Below are 20,720 nucleotides of genomic sequence, written 5' to 3' on the forward strand. Positions count from 1 at the left end.
CCACAGATACTCATCGAATGCTTCCAGAGCCCTGACTCCTATCTGCCTAGGGCCAGAAGTCTCCAGAGAAGAGTGAAATCCTGAGGAGGAGCAGGTGACTTGACAGCCAAGTGCATCCTACTAGGTCACTAGTTAGGCTCCATTCCAGGATCCTGTCTCAGCCACTGGTCATGACATGTAGACTGCATCTGTGGAGGAAAAAAAATCAATGTTTTACAATGAAGCACCTGCATTCACTCTAGCAGGAAACTCCACTCCGTATAAAATATTCACAAAGACTTTCTCTGTGAACTTGTTCTAAGTTTCAAATTATTCCCTAGCAGAGAGGACCATTTCACAGACAGGACCATTTCACAATGCAAACACAGGAATCCAGCAGGAGAAAAGAGGCACTGGTTCTAAAAACTGCTCTGTTCACAATCAGACGCCACCTCACATTTCCCAGGTCACCAAACTGGCAAATATCCCTGAACATATAATCAGGAGCTAAAATGGATGGCAGAATGAAGAGCAGAAGGAAAAAAGTCAGCCTAAGTAGAATCTTACTCTTTTAAATTTCTCTATTGTGTTTAATGGAGGGACAGAGATTACCACTACAAAATAATTTTTACGTATTTTACTTGTGCCTTTGTTACATCGTGAAACTGGACAGAAAGAAGTTTAGGATAGGAAAGACAATGGCATCAAAATAGGTGATCGAGTTATTTTAAAATTTTTATTACACGAAGTTTGTGTGAATTAATTAATTCATACTTGGCAAAGGTGGGAGCAGTTATAAAGACTCATAAAGGGGTTCCTGTTGTGGCTCAGCAGGTTAAAAACTGGATATAGTGTCTCTGAGGACATGGATTTGATCCCTGGCCTCATTCAGTGGGTTAAGGGTCTAGCTTTACCACAAGCTATGGTGTAGTTTGCAGGTGTGGCTTGGATCCAGCATTGCTGTGCTGTGGCTTAGGTTGGCAGCTACAGCTCCTATTTGACCCCTGGCCCAGGAACTTCCATATGCCACCAATGTGGCTGTTAAAAAAAAAAAAAAAAAAAGACTTATAAAGAAGATCATATAGAGATGGCAGTTGAAGTATATCCTTAACAACAACTTCAGTCTATTTTATGTTTCTTGGCATTCATAATTAAGGACATGTATAAATTACTTATATGTACATATATACACACTGTTCCACTTTGCAAAAACTAAAAATACTAAAAAAACTGGGGTGACTGTATGAAAAATGAAATCCTTAAGTTAAACATCAAAAAAATATTGGTTGGAGTTCCCTTCGTGGTACAGTGGAAACGAATCTGACTAGGAACCATGATGTTTCAGGTTTGATCCCTGGCCTTGCTCAGTAGGTTAATGATTCGGCCTTGCCATGAGTTGTGGTGTAGACTGCAGATTCGGCTTGGATCTGGCATTGCTGTGGCTATGGTGTAGGCCGGCAGCTGTAGCTCTGATTAGACCCCTAGCCTGGGAACTGCCATATGCTGTGGGTGTGGCCCTAAAAAGCCAAAAAAAAAAAAATTGTTGTTGGAAACTCTGTCACTTTTACTAATAATATACTCAGAATTCTCTTTTGACTCTGTTTGTCCTGGAGCATTAGGGATATCCTTTCTATATCAGATGTAAAATGAGCTATTTCAGGAATTTCCCACAGTACTAAATGATACTCAAGACCTCCTGCATCCTTAGGTCCAATTTCCTAAATTTCCCTATATTTACTTGTTATTTTTAAATTTATTTATTAATTTTTTCTTTTTTTCTAGCCCCGCACCTATGGCATATGGAAGTTACCAGGCAAGGGATTGAATCAGAGCTGCAGTTGATGGCTTACACCATGGCCACAGCAATGTGGAATCCGAGCCTCTTCTGTGATCTACACCACAGCTCATAGAAACACCTGATCCTTAACCCACTGAACGAGGCCATGGGTCAAACCTGCATCCTCATGGATACTAGTCGGGCTTCTACCCGCTAAGCCACAATGGCAACTTTCGAATTTTCAGTACATTTAATCCTTCTCTTCACTTTGTGTATCTGTCCTCACAAGATTCTGCTCCATTTTTCTTCCTTAACCTTACCATTTCCCGATATTCAGAAACCAGAGAAAAGAATCAGCCTGCTTTTCTGCAGAATAAACTATTGGGTAAGCCATCATGCTTTTGATCTAGATCTGAAACTATAGACTATGTTTATTTTAGAAATACCTGGCTTTTGTATAATATATAATGCATGCATTGCTTATGTCTTATGTAGATTTTGGCACATTTCCTTCTCATCACATTTAGAATTGGGACCCAAGAAGAGAAGGCAATAGTGCCTCCAAGATAACAGGGCTGAACCTTATCTGTAAAATTAGGAGCACTTCGGAATTCCCATTGTGCCCCAGTGGTAACAAACTCAACTAGTATCCATGAAGACTTGGGTTTGATCCCTAACCTGCTCAGTGGATTAAGGATCCAGTGTTGCCACAAGCTGTAGTGTAGGTCGCAGACGTGGCTGTGGCTAGCAGTTGCAGTTCCGATTCGACCCCTAGCCTGGGAACTTTCATATGCCATGGGCGCTGCCCTAAAACAAACAAACCCCCAAGGTAGAATTACTTCATTTCCCAATTTATTTATTTATTTTTTTGCCGAGTCCGCAGCACGTGGAAGTTCCCAGGAAACGAACCCAAGTCACAGCAGCAACCAGTGCAGTTACAGTGACAAGGTGGAATCCTTAATCCGCTGAGTCACACGAGAACTCCTTTATTTCCCAAATTTTAATGGAGTGTTCCTTCCCGGACCTGTAGCGACAGATTCATTTTATACATGTGGAAATTCAACCCGCCCTCTCTTGAATACGCTTCTTCACCTTCTTCTACCAAATTCTTTGAAAGTCCCCAAGAGCCGGGTCCATAGCATCCTTGCCTCCATAGCAACCACTCTCGGGCTTCTTGCGCACCATGGCGACCGCTCGCCGCCACGGTCGCTATGGTGACCGGGGCGGGCGCTGGGCAGCAGGCAGAGCGCATGCGCGAGTAGCGGGCCCGCGGCCCCTCAGCTGCGCTCGAAATGGCGCTGAGGCAGTGGCCCGCGCTGGTCCTGCTGCTGCTTCTACTGGGTGAGTCCGCGGGCCTCCGCCGGGCGAGGCCGGAGGCTCCTGGGCGGGTAAAGCGGGCTCGGGGGTGCGGGGCTCCGGGGGTCGAGGGTGCAGGGAGGGAGTTCTAGGGGTGTGGGAGGCCGGCCAGGTCGGGGGTCAGGGATGCGGGGGTTCGGGGTCCCGGCGGGGGAACGGGGTCCCAGGGGTCCGGGTCCCGGGTCGGAGGTTCGGGTCTGGGGTCGAGGTAGGCGGTGCGGGCCGGGAAAGCGGTCCAGAGGTGCGGGGGTCGGGGTTCAGAGCGTCTTGAGGCGCGGGGTCCAGCCCGGGTCCTGTGGCCCCGCAGTTGGTACTCCGTCCCTCTGTGAACAAAGCCGGCCAGTCCCGCGTCCCTGGTCCCCGCCGCTCTTTGTCCCGCCTGTTCTTCAGCCAGCCTTGGAGTGGCACGGGGGTGTGGGGACAGGACATCGGTCTGGCCCTGGGAAGTAGGAGGGCAGGACCACCACACGCTGGTGGTGGTGGGCGCGCGCTGGGCGCTCGAGACTGGTCCCACGTAGTCCTCCCCACAGCATGTGAGTGGGTCTTACCGATTCGCTTCCAGATACAGCACTGACCCCGAAGTCTGTCCCTGCTCCAAGGCTGCCCCCAGGAGCAGGGGACACTCCGACCCTTAGCCACAGCACCCTTAGCATCCTGGGGCATCCTGGGGCATCCCAGTTCTCTGGTCATTTCGTTGTCTGGTGTAGTTGCCACCCTCATCCCATGTTTTCCAGAGTATACACAGTAAAGCCCCAAGTAATTGTTTGGGGGTGGGTGGGCACACTAAGCAAACAAAGGCCCCTGTGTTGGAGGCTCAGTGTTGGGCAGGGGTTGGGTTTGGGATACACACGGGTGGCCTGAACTGTGAGGATCCTGGCAGAAGCCAGGCAGCAGGGCTCTGATGAGAGCTAAGTTTTGGGGAATAGATGTTGTCCATATACTTTGCCTGAAAGTGGTTTCAAAAACGTGTGGTTGGGTGAGATGAATGATCAAAGGCTAGCCAGGGGACAAGGGTGTCAGGAATGTCCCCTCCCAGCTTTGTTGGTCACACTGACACTGTCCTATTCAGGGACTGGAACAACTCGCTATTGTTGGAAAGGTCTGTTCACATGAAAGTTTGCAGTTTTTATTGCAGAAGCATTTGGCAGTTGAGTTAAGGAATTTCACTTGGTGGTTTGTTAGTAAAACTAGCAGATGCTAAGGTGTTCACATCCCCATCTTACTTTGGTCTTGCAGAGGGGCTACTTTTGTGGCTTTCTTGATGTTAAGGACTGAAATTTACCTGCAGAGCATAGAAGGAGTGATCAACATTTGAAAAATAGCACTAATGACAAAGAACAGAAGTAGTAGGATGTATTAATATACTCAGAAGGGAAGCAGCTATCACTTTCAGTAGGGAGCTCTTTTCTGTTATTTTGTTTATGCTCCAAATATGCAGTGATACCTTGAAAACCATTCTTCCACAGGGCATCACAGTTGTCTCTTTTATTTTTATGGTTACTCATTTCAGCTGCTGTTATTTTTGAGTGTTCTCATTTTTAAAAAAATTTGGTTCCTGATACAACATGAACATTCTTTATTAGTTACCCTTTGCCAGGCTCTGTTATAAAAATTTAATATGTTTTCATTTAGTTTTGATAACTCTAAAAGATTGTTACTGTCATTTTGCAGACAAAAAAACAGAAGTACGGGGAGATTCAGTAACTTGCTCAGGGCGAGATGCCATGTGTTTCAGATGTGGAAATCTTCAACCATTTGTGTTAATCTATTTCTTTGGTTACTTGTATTATTCTACTTAACAGTGGAGTTCTTGCTATGGATCGTTTAAATCAAATAATTATTATTATGGTTTGTTTATAAAGTATTCTTTTGTTGTTTGGTGACAGGGGCAATTCCTCTTTACAAATGTTATGCCACATGTCTTTTTTGAATGATTATGTGGTAATTACTGTTGGATTTCCAACTCTTTTGATGTCTTAGAAGTGCTTCATTTAGAGTTACAGTTTGTATTCTTGGGATAAGACAATTTGTGTATGAACGGTTATCAAAATCTGAAAACTGTAATTTCTAAGAAATTTTTGAAAAAATTCTAAATTTTCCATTTGCATTTGTTTGAACTTCTGAAACATTTTAAAATGACCTATTCTTTGATGTTGTTTTAAGTCTTGAATTAATTATAGCTGACAGATACAATCATTAGACATCTGTATGTTCAGAAAAACAAGGACCACCTGCCCTAAAGCATGCACTGCTTTGGGTCAGCTGTTCATTCCTGAAGGGCTTGTTGATGGCATTTGTTCCTGAGTGTTTCAGGCTATGGAGACTGAATGGGCAGCTATTAGAGATACTTAAACATAAGTAATTGCAGTGTTACATCCAGCCTAAGTGATTGCACACCCAAGCCCTAAACTCTTCGAAACATGCTCTTAAGGCAGCCTAGCAGAGTAGGCTTAAATCAGTTCTTTTGAAAGAAACCAGGTTTGTATTAAGCCCACTTTCTGAGATGGCCACCATATAATGTGACTGAAGAGGCTGTGGATTTAGTCCAACCCAACCAGCAGCTGTTTGAGATGTGATATTAGCAAATTCCTTCTCCATGAATTCTTTGCATTTTTTTCACAAGCACAAGTGGAGTAAAACAAAAGAAAATATGTGTGTGAATGAAGTTAGGATGTATGGAGTCTGCTGAATGATACCCTAGTTGTGAAGCTGGATTGTCCTGAAGATGCGTTTATAATTAGGTGGTGAATGTGATGCTGTTAGGGCTGAATGCAGGTTTCAGATCATCTTGTCTCTGCCCTCTGAAAGCTAACAGTATATGCAAATAGCTGCAGTGAGTATAAAGCCTTCCTGAAAGTTTTGGTAAGCACATTCTTTTACACCTAGTTTAGCAAGGACAGTACGCACTCTGGTCCTCTATATGGAGAGCTAAAGCTGTAATTTACTGTCTCTTTCCCACTTGTTATGACACACAGAAAGCTTTCTGAGAATCAGCCTTGTTTCTGATGCCCAGGAATGATGCAGTATTCTGTGCTGGTGTGTTTTCTTTGTTTTTAAGTAGTATCTACTATGTGTTATATATTATCTTTCCCATGAGTAGTTATTATGTACAACTGATGTTTCAAAGCTGGTTGTGTAGAAACATCAAACTTTTTAATAGATGAGGACTATACCAACTTTTTTCTTATGCCATCTTTCATTTTCAGAGTATCTGAAGGCTTCTGTGGCTCAGCTGTCCTTCTGCAAACTGTTGTCCAAATCAAGTTCTGCTATGTTCATGCTGTCTGCTTTGCCCACCTAATTTTAGCTGTCAGTGATCCTTCCTACCCCTAAACAGCATAGCTTTTAAAAGTCTGTAGTTCTGTTCTGGAAAACAGCAATTTATTGTCTGTAAGATGTCCTTTATGCTAGGGGTACAGAAATGAAAAAGGCATCCCAGGCCCTAGAAGAGCCAGGATGACGGCATGCTGAGTTATGTTGTGCTGTAGTTGTTGAGTGTAAATGCATTTTATCTCCTCACTGTTATTAAAGTTCACTGGGGAGTTCCCATCGTGGCGCAGTGGTTAACGAATCCGACTAGGAACCATGAGGTTGCGGGTTCGGTCCCTGGCCTTGCTCAGTGGGTTAACGATCCAGTGTTGCCGTGAGCTGTGGTGTAGGTTGCAGACGCGGCTCGGATCCCCAGCTCGGATCCCGCGTTGCTGTGGCTCTGGCGTAGGCCAGTGGCTACAGCTCCGATTCAACCCCTAGCCTGGGAACCTCCATATGCCGCGGGAGCGGCCCAAGAAATAGCAACAACAACAACAAAAAAAAAGACAAAAGACCAAAAAAAAAAAAAGTTCACTGGGAACAGGCTGAATTTATTTTCTTTTGTATCTTTCCAGCTATGACTGTAGTTAGTGTCATCTTTGTCACTTGAAAGTCAGTTTATGTTTCTTAAACACTTCCTACATGTCCAAGCATTTTTTGTGTATCTTAGTTCCAGTGACCCTAGGAACTTTTGGAAATTCTTGGGTTTTACTACAGTTTTTGTGGAAGCAAGAGCATGGTGTTTCTTGTTTTGGTTTATTTTAAACATCTTCTTTCTATCATCTACTCTGTGTGATTATAGAAGGTTAAGAAGAAAAAAAAAAAAACTTGGGAGTATGCTTATGAAGTAATTTAAGTGACAGAAGCTGCAGGTATGACCAGTATATCCCATATAATTCCAATTACACAGAACATCTCATCCTTAGAGAAAAAACCTGGAGGACAATGAACCACAGTGTTGATAGGTACTGTTTTTGAGTAGTAGGTCTTATGGCTGTTTTCTACTTTTCTCTTTTTTTCTGGCTGATTCTTTTGTCTTTTATCCAAGTTCTCTTTAATAAGTATTTTTTATGTAATGAAAGAAATTGCATTTTGGGGAGCTTCCAGTAGGTAAAATAGTATAATTTTAAATTTGACACTTCTAAGGATTTTCTTTTAAAATGGGAAAACTTAGTTCACTGTAATAGCATGTGATTGTGGCTTTTTCTAGCTCCTGAATTAATGTCAGCTGCAGGGCCAGCCTTGACGTGCAGTTTGATGGTGCATTCTTTGTGACTCATTTGAGAGATTGGCTGTCAGTGGCTCTAGGGTGGGGGAGCCAGCTGTGGCATCTCAGCAAGGGCTTAGCTGGAAAACTGAAAGAGAGCTGATGAGAAGACCTGCCTCTCCCCCTTTTTGAACAAACAGACAGAATCATTTGGTAGCTGCTTTGCTTTGGTCTGCCCATTCTGCGTCAGCCTGTGTTTACTGGACCCCGCCTGTGTGCCAGCCAGCAGCTCCTGGGGGACCTGTTTCTTTGTCTTGGGTGATAGGAATATCAGGTTGAATTGACTTCCTTGGGAAACAGACCCTGAAAGATGTTTCCTGAAGCCAGCTGTCAGCTGAAGTTCCCTTATCACTTCTTCCTGCCCACCACGACTTCCTCATTGGACATCTCTCTCTGAGGAAAATGTTTGACGTCTGTAGAATGAAGTACAGCTGTCTGGAGGGTTATAGAGAATGCAGCACATCCTAAGACAACTGCCTTTTCTTCTTTCTTTTTTTCTTTCTCTCTCTCTCTTTCTTATTTGGTGCCATGTTTTCCCTCTAAAGTATCTCTTCTACATTGCTGGATCTTACTTAGCCAATCCATATCTATTTGGCAGTCTCTGTTTTCATGGCAGTAGAGCTTTCCACGGGCAAAACAGGGAAATCAAGATAAGTGCTTCCCTAGACCAGAAGGAATGCACAGTTTAGTTAACAGAGCAGCAGCACTTTGGGTAAATGCTTCATGTGTTTAGAAGTGAGAGCATTTACTCTGGGCTGGCCTGGTAGAGGAAGCTTTCACAAAGAAACCAGACTTCGGGGATAATTTGATTGACAGAGTGTGGATTTGGGGGAATGGAGGTGTTTGGGGCCTGTAAAGGGGAGGAAATATCCTGAGCAAAGGCGGAGTTGGGAATGCATATGTTGTATTTGGGGACCAATTAATTGGCATAATGATAATTAGTAACAGCTGCCCTTTATTGAGAAGCTGCGCCAGGCACTGTGCTGATAGCTTACCTTATGGGGCCCATCTCAGCAGTTGGCTCCTATTTCAGTCTCATTTTGCAGGTTAGTGACCTCGTCCTAGGTCACAGCTGGTAAATTGAGGGACCAGAGAGTCCATGGAAGAGAAACTCCATTGTTAGATTGTAAAATGCTTTCAATGTCAGGTTAAAACATTTGGACCTCGTTGTAAGTTCTAGAAATTCATGTGGCAGTTTTAAGCAAGAAGTGATCTGATCAAGTGATTTTATTTTGTTTTATTTATTTTTTTGCTCTTTTAGGGCTACACCTGCGGGATATGGAGGTTTCCACGCTAGGGATTGAATTGGAGCTACAGCTGCTGGTCTGCAGCACAGACACAACAACTCAGAATCTGAGCCACGTCTGTGACCTATACCACAGCTCATGGCAACGCCGGATCTCCGACCCACTGAGTGAGGCCAGGGATTGGACCCACATCCTCATGGAATACTAGTTGGATTTGTTTCCCCTGAACAAGATGGAAACTCCTCCGGTGATTTTAGATATGTTGATTCATTATATTCAAGAAGGTTGTAGAGGGAAGGTCGGTTAGGAGGTTACCAGAATAATTCAAGGTCACTTCCTCTGGGGTAGGTCTCCTGATGTGGAATTCATTTTTGTTTATATCTGAAAATGCATTTATTTTAGTCTTGTTCTTGAAATATAGATTTACTGGCTACATGATTTTAAGTTGATGGTTATTTTGACTTAGAGCCTGGGCTCCATGACACAGATGCTTTCTGGTTTCCATCATCCTGCTGTGAAACCTGCAGGCCTGTCCTCAGCCTGTCTTCTCCAGCTATTTTAAAGATCTCTTTTTTTCTATGGCATTCTGAAGTGTTGTTGGCTTGTCTAGAGTACATTGCTTTTTAATTATTTTACTTGTTAATTTGTTATACCTTGTGTATCTGTGAGTTTATATCTTCTGGAGATTCTCAGGTATTGTCAGTTACTTCTGGGGTGCTAATTAGATCTACTCAGTCTTTTCTTTTCCAAGGCTGTTAACCTTTCTGTCATGATTTCCTTCTTCCTTTGTGCTGTTCTGGGTTATTTATTTAGTTTTGTTTTACAGCTGTTTCTTTTGCCACCCATGTCTAATCTGTTGTTTAACCAGTGTGTGCAGTTGGCCACGTTCTCAGCTTGCAGAAGTTCCAGGGATCGAACCCGTGCCACAGTAGTGACAACTCTGGATCCTTAATTGCTAGGCCACCAGGGAACTTTGATTTTTTTTTTTTTTAAAACATGTTATATTTATTTCCTTTGGCGGGGGGGCCAGGAAACATACCCATGACATATGGAGGTTCCCAGGCTAGGGGTAGAATCAGAGCTGTAGCTGCCAGCCTACACCACAGACACAGCAACGCCAGATCTGAGCCATGTCTGTGACCTGCACCACAGCTCACAGCAATGCCCGATGCTTAACCCACAGAACGAGACCAGGGATCGAATCTGTGTCCTCATGGATACTAGTCAGATTTGTTTCCTCTGAGCCACGACAGGAACTCCCTGTACTCATTTCTAAAAATATACTTGGTTCTTTTCATAATCTGGTTTCTTTTACTTGCTCATTTTTCACTTTTTAATTTTTTTAACCTTTCATACACAGCTGTTTTTTTTAATGGTCACACCTTCATCATATGGAATTTCCTGGGTCAGGGATGGAATTGAGCCATAGCTACAGCAACACCAGATCCTTTAACTCACTGTGCCAGGCCGGGGATCGAACTTTTGCCTCCCTAGTGACCCAAGCCACTGCAGTCGTATTCTTAACCCACTATGCCACAGCTGGAACCCTGTGGCTTCTTTTCTTTACTGGTAAACTGGTGTCTTGGTGAGCGCCATCTGTGCAGACCAGGGCTGGACCTGGGGATGCTTTGTGGGAGAGTGTGTGTCCCCATCCCCAACTGGGATGGCTTCAGGGTCTCTGGCATTGTTTGAAAATCTCAGGCTCAGCTCTGTCTTCCTGCTGGCCCAAGAGTGCAGTTTCCATAATGACCCTCAGGGTCATACCCCATCCACCTATTAATTTCTGGGTCCTTCACTTGCTGCATTAAAGATCACCTACTTCTTGTGAGCCCAGAGGTTTGTGTAGGATCTCGTTGAAATGCAGAGGCCTTTCAGCGTATCTAACCCACCACCCTGCTAGAAACAGGAACCTCAGCTTTAACCGAGCCTCCTTTAGAATAAATCAAGAGTCAGGTACCTTCCTTTAAAACTTTATATTATGAAGGCAATGCTTTTGTTTTCATTTTTCAAATAGTAAATGAAGTTAAAATATTGGCTATGTTTTTCAGAGCACAGATACCCCCATGGAGGTTCTGCTAGGCTTGGGGAGGGGTTGAATGATTCCTGCTAAGCATCACTGCTTTAAGGATGGGGCTCTGTTACCATACAGACATGTCCAGTTGTACAGCTGTACCCTCTGTCCTTGGCGCAACCATCTATCATTTGAGATGTAGCAACTTTAATTTGGAGAATTACCATTGCCACACATTAGACAGGTGCTGGGATGGCAGCCCTTACTCTGTGGGTAACAGGACAGGTGAGGACATTCAGGGCAAAATGGAAAGGTGGCCTTGAACTTTCCAGCTGAGATTCAGATTCCTATAGGGCGAGGTGCATGGTGCAGGCACCAGCCACCCAGAGGCTCCTGCTCCCTGCCTCTCAGATACTTTTCAGGGTGAAGGAGGGAGTGCCCGTGGGCGTCAGGAATTTCCCAGCTTTGCATGTGATTCATTTGGGGACCTTGGGGAAATAATACTGGGTTTGATCCAAGTCACTTGAAAGTGATTTAATCAGCAGCCCTCTTCCGCGCCCACCAACACAATCCACATTTCTTCCCCTGTTAGATAACTGACTGTATGAGTTCAGATCCAAAGAAGCGGTTTTATGGGAATATGAGATAATTTTTAACTGATTAGTCGAATTAGTTTATTTGTTAATTAAAAGAGCATTTGAAGGTTCTGAAAACTTAGTTTACTTAGTTTTCTTCCTTAAAGTTTGGAAATGTTTTAGAGCTAGGTGAACTTGATTTGAAACCCTCTTGCATTAGAAGAGATTGAGAAAGTTCATTTTTTCCAACTTCAAGTTTTTGTTTCGGTTTTTTAATCTGCTGTGATCTTACTTACTAGATCTAGTGTTTTAAGAGTTCCTGTGTTTATTTATCATGAAGAAAAAGAACAGACCACTATTTGGTTGAGCTGATAATCTGTTATCGTTTGCTATCTAGCATCAGAGATGAAGTTTTCACTCTGACCATGTTTGGTCTAGGTTTTAGGTCCACTGGTGGTAAAGAACCTTAGCCATGAATCTCCAGAGCAGCAGTTCATTGAGAACAAACGTGTGTCTTTAACTGACCAGGTACTGTTTCTTCATTGGTGGAGTAGTTTATGTCATGAACACCACGTAGGAGATGATGGAAGTTATGAGCCGTTTTCTCCAGGTAGTACTTTCATCTACATATGTGGAAAATTTATGTACTGTTTTGAGGGTTTCAGGTTTTAACCCTACCCCGGTTACAACTGGCAGAAGATCATTTATGACCTCAGGTGGCAAGGCCTGCTCTGGGGCCCAGGGTCCCTGTGGGTCACATCCCTAAAATGAATGTCTTCTGAAATGGATGCTTGCTGCAGGTGGAGTTCAGGACTGGTACACAACAGTGCTTTTATTTTTTTTGGTCTTTTTTCCTTTTAGGGCCGCACCCCTGGCATATGGATGTTCCCAGGCTAGGGATCTAATCGGAGCTGTTGCTGCCGGTTTATGCCAGAGCCCAGCAACACCAGATCGGAGCCGCGTCTGTGATCTACAACACAGCTCACGGCAACACCGGATTCCTAACCCTCTGAGTGAGGCCTTGGATCAAACCCTCAACCTCATGGTTCCTAGTTGGATTTGCTTCCGCTGCGCCATGATGGAAACTCCAACAGTGCTTTTTTAATTATTCTGTTATTTTTCCTTTCCATTAATTCCATACTAGCTTGACTTTTCTGTTTGACTGTATTACAGAATATGACTGTTAGTATCAAACATCTGGTCGTAATCTCTGTACATTTCCGGTTTAGCTCACTCTCTGGGTAGGTCAGAGGGAAGACTTTGATTTAAATGGAAAGCAGAGTATGCGTGTGGCTTTAGAGATGCTTAATTCTGTGATTTCACAGTGTTTCGTCATGTTAGTACAGCCCCAGGAGGTGTGCAGAGTGAAGCCGCACGTGAACAGTCAACACCTGCTGGAGCTTCCTTCCCGGCTGCTGTGTCCCTGTCCAGCTGGGGTCTGTCTGTCTGTCTGTCTCTAACTTAGGCAACAGCAGGGAGAGAAAAGCCCTAAGTGACTTGTGACCTTGGATGAGGGATTTGGCCCTCAGAAGAAGCCTAAGCCTGACAAATACCTCCCTGCCGTGACACTGTGCAGACACAAAAGTGCCCTCAGGCAGTCCCCAGACTCCTTTCTTAGGAGTCTGTTTCGGGAGGAGTGTTTTTGTGTTTTGTTCTCTCTTCAACTCACAGATTTTGCTTTCTGTGCTGTTCTCGTCAAGTACATTTTCTCCGTGTGGCGTAAATAAAATCTGTTCAAACTTTGGTGCTTCTGTGTGAGCAGCATCTTTTAGCTCACATTTTTGAAGCTGCTTCTTATGAAACGATGAAGAAAACCCCTCAACTGGCGTTTAGAAGCCTCTGCTCTCTTGTGCGGGGGTGGCGAGTGCTTTGGTTGGAAAGTCCTGGGTTGCATGGGAATGCTGCCCTGCCTTCGAGGGGAGGTCACTGGGTTTGGGCTTTATATGGCACCTTGGTGTCCATAGAGGAGTGGGCTCTAGGGAAACAACTCTTTCCTTTTCTCTTATAAGATTATGGCTATGAGGGAGTTCCTGTTGTGACGCAGCAGAGACTAATCCATGAGGATGCTGGTTTGATCCCTCACCTCACTTAGTGGGTTGGAGATCTGGCATTGCCATGAGCTGCAGTATAATTTGCAGGCGTGGCTTGGATCCCACATGGCTGTGGCTGTGTGTAGGCCAGCAGCTGTAACTCCAGTTCGACCCCTAGGCTGAGAACTTCATATGCCACAAGTGCAGCCCTAAAAACCAAAAAAAAAAAAAAAAAAGAGAGATTATGGCTATGTAATTACTTGCAGTAGAACATGATAGAAGATAATATGAAAAAGAGAATATATATATGTATGACTGGGTCACTTTTCTGTACAGCAGAAATTGACAGAACATTGTAAACTATAATAAAAAAAATAAAAAAAAATAACAAAACCAAACCCCTCAAGATTATGGCTATGTGATAAAGTGGAGATTAATCTGCAGAGTGTATCCATTTCAGTTTTATTGAGGAATCACATGATTTGGAGCATGGAGTTCTCACTATGGTTTAAGAATCTGACTGCCTTGGCTTGAGTCACTGTGGAGGCTTGGGTTTGATCCCCAGCCCCTTGAAGTGGATTAAGGATCCAGCATTGCTGCAGCTGCAGCTTGGATTCAGTGCCTGGCCGGGGAACTTCCATATGCCATGGATGTGGCCATAAAAAAGGAAAAAGATTTGGAGAATGGTCCCTGGCTCTGTAGAAGTGCTTCATCACTGTCTCCTCAATATCCTTGTTTATTGCAGGTTCTGTTTTATTACCATGGTCCTTCCACCCCCCCCCAACCCCCACCCCCCGCCCCGGGCAGCACACCCTCTTCCTGTTCAGTCCTGCTCCATCCCCAGTACCCAGCTCAATGCCTTCTCTGTAAAGCCTTTTTTAGGTCTCTGGCCTGAAGTGATCTCTTCCTTTCTGAATTCCTGTTTATCAGGAAGAACATAAGCTAGATTGGGCTTTTAGTCTCACCTCCACGAGAAGACTTGTACAAGTCAATTTCCTTATCTGTAAAGGAGCAGTAAGACATATAACATTGTAAGATTTTTTTGCAGGCCAGTGACCGTATATAATGCGCCTATCAAAGTGGCTAAATAAGTGGTAACAAAATTAACACTAATTAATATAGTAAAATTAAAATTAATCGCATAATTACATAACTACCTAGTAGAGGGCCTGGCAGAATATTAAGCTTTTAGTATTAGGTTTTAGAGATTTACTATCATTACTAACTGTTGCTGCTGCTAATATTCCTATTACGACTTCGCTACAGTTCATTTGATCTTTAATTATTCAGAGGCAGATTGCAAGCACACATTACCAAGCCGAGGTGTTTGCACTCCTTGGACCCCTCCAAGGCCTGGGGACTTCCTCTCAATGAAGTGTCCTCAGATTTGCAGACTTTAGAGGCCTTAGCTGTAATCAAGTAAGACCCCCTTCTCCACTCTGCCTTCCCCTCTGTTGCTTTCATTACGTGGCCTTGTGCCCGCCCAGCACAGGGAGTAGAGTGTCTGTTCCTTTCTGGGTTTGGGAAATGGGCGGGGCTTCACCAGCCATGGTAGGGGGCTGACATGTATTTCTGTTCAAGCATATTACAACCTGGACAGGTGAGAAACCATGGCCTAACATATATTTCTTAATTGTTCTTTTAAAATAATTTCAAGACCTGGCCTCCACTTTGATCTCTGATACTTTCAAGTTTTGTGGCTGAAATCCTCTCCTAATATGTCTGAGTCCTCTTCTCTCAGTCTATGGAGAGGAGGTAATGTGTACTTGACAGGATTCTTAGCTGGATCAGGTAAGACTGTGTGAAAAGGGTCCTATAAATTGTAAGATGCTCTGCAGATGTAAACATCATCGTTCTTTGCTTTATTCCCTCCAGGTTCTAGAGTTTCCTTAGTCCTCTGGTTCTTGAGGTTACAGTCCTAATTTTGAGCAATTTTTTCATACTAAAGCTTCCCTGATGGTTTATTTCGATGTGATAGCAATTTTTTTTTTTTTTGGTCTTTTTGCCTTTTCTAGAGCCACTCCTGTGGCATATGGAGATTCCCAGGCTAGGGGTCCAATAGAAGCCGTAGCCACCGGCTTACACCACAGCTACAGCAACATGGGATCCAAGCCACGTCTGCAACCTACACCACAGCTCACGGCAATGCTGGATCCTTAACCCACTGAGCAAGGCCAGGGACCGAACCCGAAACCTCATGGTTCCTAGTTGAATTTGTTAACCACTGTGCCACGAAGGGAAGTCCATGATAGCAAGTTTTTAAATTTATTTTTTCTGTGTAGGAAAGACATTTCGTCTAAAGTACAGATTGTTGTCCTGAATTTTTCTTAAGAAAACACAAAAATCTAGTTTAAGTTTCAAGAGTAAAGAAGAAAAAATTCCCTGACATTCTTGGATTTAAAAAGTGGTTCAGTGATATTTGTAGAAAAGATTGGACCTCTTCTCTTATGCCTGGGGGAAGTTTTTCATGCTTGAACTAGCAAACTTTGAATAATAAAAAGTTTCAGTGGAAATTCCAGCATATCTTTACGTAAAGGAGCTGCCAATATAAATCAGTGTGTTGACATTAAAAATAAGCATCTTATTAGATAAATAGCTGTTAAGAATGGATGAGTTCAGGTCAGGAAAATGAGTAATTTTGAGTAATTAGGCCATATGAGTAATTAGACCTCTCTGTCCTCTGGAGTCTCAGTCTTGCTTTTCCCCAACACTGAGCATAGGGAAGTGACAGTGATGGTGGGAGCCTTCAGATGGGGTCAGAGAATGAAGGAAAGCCCCCTAGAACTCAGCAAGTCCCATGTGTCTGTTTAAGCCCAAGGAGTATGTAGTTTTCAAACTACATACCACAAACCATACGTTGGGCATTAAATTCTGGCCTCGCAGCTCTCATGGGTTGCATTCATGGCTGATGCAGTGCGTCCTCAGAACTTGGAGAGTGAGGAAGTGTTGATTCCTATTGGAAAGTTAGAGGCACCTACTGGAGAGCCAAGTCCTGGGGTCCGCCTGGCTGCAGATGTAGCCTGGTAAATACTCAGAAAACTTTCCTCTTCTTGCAAAGGTTGTTGGTGCTGGAGTTCTGCAGAGGGAGGAACTGTCTGACTCCTTGGTACCTGGCTGGTACTGAGATCTGGATTTATCCTGATTGATACTTGGTCTTTTTGTCCTTTTTTCAGTTTTATACCCAAAGAAGGTGTATTTACCCCTCTCACCTCAACAGATGTGCAGGTTATAGAATTTTAGAGCTGAAAGGTACTGTAAGACAGGGTTCTTGGATCTTGGTGCCATTGACATTTTGGGTGGGTTAATCCTTTGTTAATGAGGTGGGGGGCCTGTCCTGTGCATTGGGAGGTGACAACCAGGGTTGACTTCAGACTGTTCTGATGTCCTGGGTGGAAAGTGGTGACCCTCTGCTGTGAGAGATTATTCAAGAAGGGGCAGCTGAAGCTGAGAGAAATTCAGTAACCAGCTTCGGGCCATGTAACTGCCGAGAGGTGGAGTGGAGCTGAACCCCCTTTATTAATACACTCCCAACCCAGTCCCCAGTTCCCTGTTCCCCCTTAAATTCAGAATTTCAGTTCATGTCAAAAGCAGTGGCATGTGGTAAAAATTCTGACACCAATGGAGTTTCTTTCATGGCTCAGCGGTTAACGAACCTGACTAGTATCCATGAAGACACGAGTTCCATCCCAGGCCTTGTTCAGTGTGTTAAGGATCCAGCATTGCTGTGAGCTGTGGTGTAGGTTGAAGATGCGCTTGGATCCTACGTTGCTGTGGTTATGGCATAGACTGGCAGATACAGCTTCTATCAGACCCCTAGCCTGGGAATCTCCATATGCATGCCGTGGGTGTAGCCCTAAAAAGCAAAAAAAAAAAAAAAAAAAAAAAAAATCCTGACACCAAGACAGAAATTAACAAAACCTCTATATTTACCAATGTGTGTTGTCTACCTGCAACTGCCCCACTACCCCACAGCTCTCACCTGACCCCAAGGTGTCAGGTAAGGATGGTTTGGAAGGCTCAGCCTGCATTCTGAATCTGACAGGGCAGGGCAGGTCGGCTCTGACATGTGGGACTTTGAGAAGCAGGGCTTCTGCAGTGAAAGGCTCAGGTGCAGCCCTGGGATCTGGCTTCCATGTGTCAAGTAAACTAGACTTAGGCTGAGCCTTCTTGTTTTTCCCGTCCTTATTCCTTTATATGCCTCCCAGTGTTGCAGTTTTCACTAAAGGAAACTGACCGCAAGGCAGCATGGGGTGCCATTTGTGTGGTTGTGGAGTCTGTACTCCATGTTTCAGTTTGTTATTACATCCTGGGTTTTCAAGAGAGACATTCGGGCTTGGTGACATGAAGGGGGAAATAAGACAGGAAAACCAGGTAAGAAAGAGTAAATTGGGAAAATCAGTTGTCGGAACAGAAGCTCAGTGTCAGGTCGAAGATGGTGGAACCATGGTAACCAGGCAAAGCCGTGAACAAGTGCCCCAGGGGCTGTGCTGGGCACCCCTGGATTGCACGTGGCCTTGTCACCACTCTCTTCTCTGGCAGCTGGGTAACAAACCATCTATCTTTTGAACACTCCGTAGGACCGCAGTGTTGAAAATCTCAAATACTGAGCTTTGAAGTTGCGTTTTTATCTTTTAAAATCTTTGAATTGAGGTACAACTGGGTTGTTATGTAATATGATTCTGAATATGTGTAAATTCACAATATGAAAGAGTTTGTTGTCCCAGACTCAGGGATTTGCAGACCAAGACACCAGAATAACAGCCGGTAGATTATTGTATAATTATCTGCCACAATTATGGATGTTTATTTTTTACTTATTTTTTTTTTTGAATTATAGTTGATTTACAGTGTTGTGCCAATTTCTGCTGTATAGCAAAGTGACTCAGTTATACATATATACACTGTCTTTTTTTAATATTATTTTCCATCATGATCTCCCTAGGTGATTGGATATAGTCCCCTGTACTGTATAGTAGGACCTCACTGCTCATCCATTCTAAATGTAATAGTTTGCATCTGCCATCTCCAAACTCCCCAACCATCCCACTTCCTCTCCCCTCTACCTTGGCAACCACAAGTCTGTTCTCCATGTCTGTGAGTCTGTTCTGTATATAGGTTCACGTGTGCCATATTTTAGATTCCATGTATAAGTGATATCAAATGGTGTCTTTCTCTTTCTGACTTCACATAGTATGAGAATCTCTAGTTGCATTCATGTTTCTGCAGATGGCATTATTGCATTCTTTTTTTATGGCAGAGTAGTATTCCAGGAGTATAACTGCCACAGTTATGTTTATCTGCTGTTTCCATTCCTTCCTATGTATATTAAGCTCAGGCATTGATGAGCCAAGATTACAGGTTTCATTCCTTTCACTGGGCACCTCTGTTCTTAGCGGCATTTCCCACTAGAAATGTGGTGACCTAACAGCCAGACACTGGGTTGGCCTAGCCCTGGAAGGCAGTTGAGTTACAGCTTTGGTGGTAGTGTTGTGGGCAAAGAGAAGTTGTCACCTAGGATTAGAGCAGACTGAGTCTGGGTCCTGCAGATAAATTCCTGCAGTGACAAGAGATGCGTGAGGCAAGGGAAGAAGGAGGCCACTCTGGTGTCCGCTAGTAGGGACAGGAGTTTCTTTTATTGTGAGAAGAATTTATGGACAGTGTAAATTTGGTCCATTTAGAAAGGACGTGTGAAAAAAATAATTATTCATAATCCTATCAGGATCCTGTTGTGACAGCTTGACACTTTTTTATATTTATTTCCAGTCATTTTTCTTTATGTCTTTAAAGATAATTTGGTTCATGCTCTGAGTGTCATTTTGTATTCTGCTTTTTCCATCCCTTTGCTTACAATTCTTTCCCCCCCCCCCCCACTGTACAGCAAGGGGGTCAGGTTATCCTTACATGTATTCATTACAATTACATTTTTTCCCCAGCCTTTCTTCTGTTGCAACATGAGTATCTAGACAAAGTTCTCAATGCTATTCAGCAGGATCTCCTTGTAAATCTATTCTAAGTTGTGTCTGATAAGCCCAAGCTCCCGATCCCTCCCACTCCCTCCCCCTCCCATCTGGCAGCGCTTACAATTCTTTCTGGGGTTCCTGCTGTTCTTAGCTTTGTGCCCCCAAGTCTTGACCTTCCTCTGGTTCTCTCCATTGTGGCCTCTGATCACCCTGGTCCTGCTTGCTGGGCTCCTAACCACCTCTTCATAGCATCCCTCTTTGATGTCCCGTCCTCAGGGAAGCTCCCCACATTCTTCAGATCAGTACTTCTGCAGACCTGTGCCTTTCTGTCTGGCCTTTCTTGTGGGTGTAGAGGAGGGTATTGTTTGCGTACATGCTGTAGGGCCTGAGAGGAGGGGTGGTCCCTGAACAGGGGCATGGTGGGAGCTCACTGACCTTTGGTGGTGAGTGGCTGAGCCAGAGGCAAGCAGTATCCTTTGCAAGGCACAGCTGAAAAGTACTTGCTTGGTGCTGAGTGTCTCAGAGTCTATAGTGGCTGCTTTCCTCTTGGAGCTGGTGAGTATGTTAAGGTTCCTAACTGTGCTTCTGGAGGCACTGCTATTCTTGACTGAGGCACCTGAGTTCAAGTTCAGCCTTGCCAGGCCCTGGGCAGCCAGTGACGGTGGTGGTGTCACCAGAGGCTTCTTGCTGTTTTGGAACTAGGAGAGTGGAGTCAGGACTACCCCTGGTCAGGCATCCACAGTGATGAAACTTATGCCTCAGAGCCCTCAGGTAGCCTCTTGAGGGGAAGGTGGGAAGTGTCCACTTCCTGCCACAGCAGCAGGACTAAGTGGCCCTCGACAGGTTAGGCTGCCATCCCCACTCACAGAAATCACGGTCACCAGGCTCTTCACTGGTGCCCCCTCAGCAGAGTCCTGAGATGGTGGAAGTGGGAGAAGATTTAAGTGGGGAAGCCCTGAATGCAGAAGGTGGGGAGGAGGAAATGGGGGTGGTGGGGCTGCCCAGGTGCCCCTTGGCCCTGCTGGAGACCAGTAGCCCTTGAAGGCTCAGCTCAGGCTTGAGAGGCTGTGGGGTTTGTAAGGTCAGGACTTCCCAGAAGCTCAGCTGGCATGTGCGCCCAGGCATGAGGTAGTCATGTGGGGACACCTGGAGTTTGATCTCCAGCCCTGACCTTCTAGCCCCTGCTGCCCAGTCCCTCCTCAGCTTGTG

General features: G+C 44.4%; 1 protein-coding gene across 1 annotated transcript in view; it reads left to right on the forward strand.

Annotated features, from left to right (window-relative positions):
* The first annotated feature begins 3,005 nt into the window (after positions 1-3,005).
* The window catches only part of JAM3 (junctional adhesion molecule 3), an 81,449-nt gene continuing 63,734 nt past the window's right edge, over positions 3,006-20,720 (forward strand). The window contains exon 1 of the mRNA XM_047751858.1: positions 3,006-3,097. Coding sequence (XP_047607814.1) covers positions 3,049-3,097 — 49 coding nt within the window. The 5' untranslated portion in view covers positions 3,006-3,048. The remainder of the gene's footprint in view (positions 3,098-20,720) is intronic.

The sequence above is a fragment of the Phacochoerus africanus genome, chromosome 11 (assembly GCF_016906955.1).
Source record: "Phacochoerus africanus isolate WHEZ1 chromosome 11, ROS_Pafr_v1, whole genome shotgun sequence".
Lineage (NCBI taxonomy): Eukaryota > Metazoa > Chordata > Mammalia > Artiodactyla > Suidae > Phacochoerus > Phacochoerus africanus.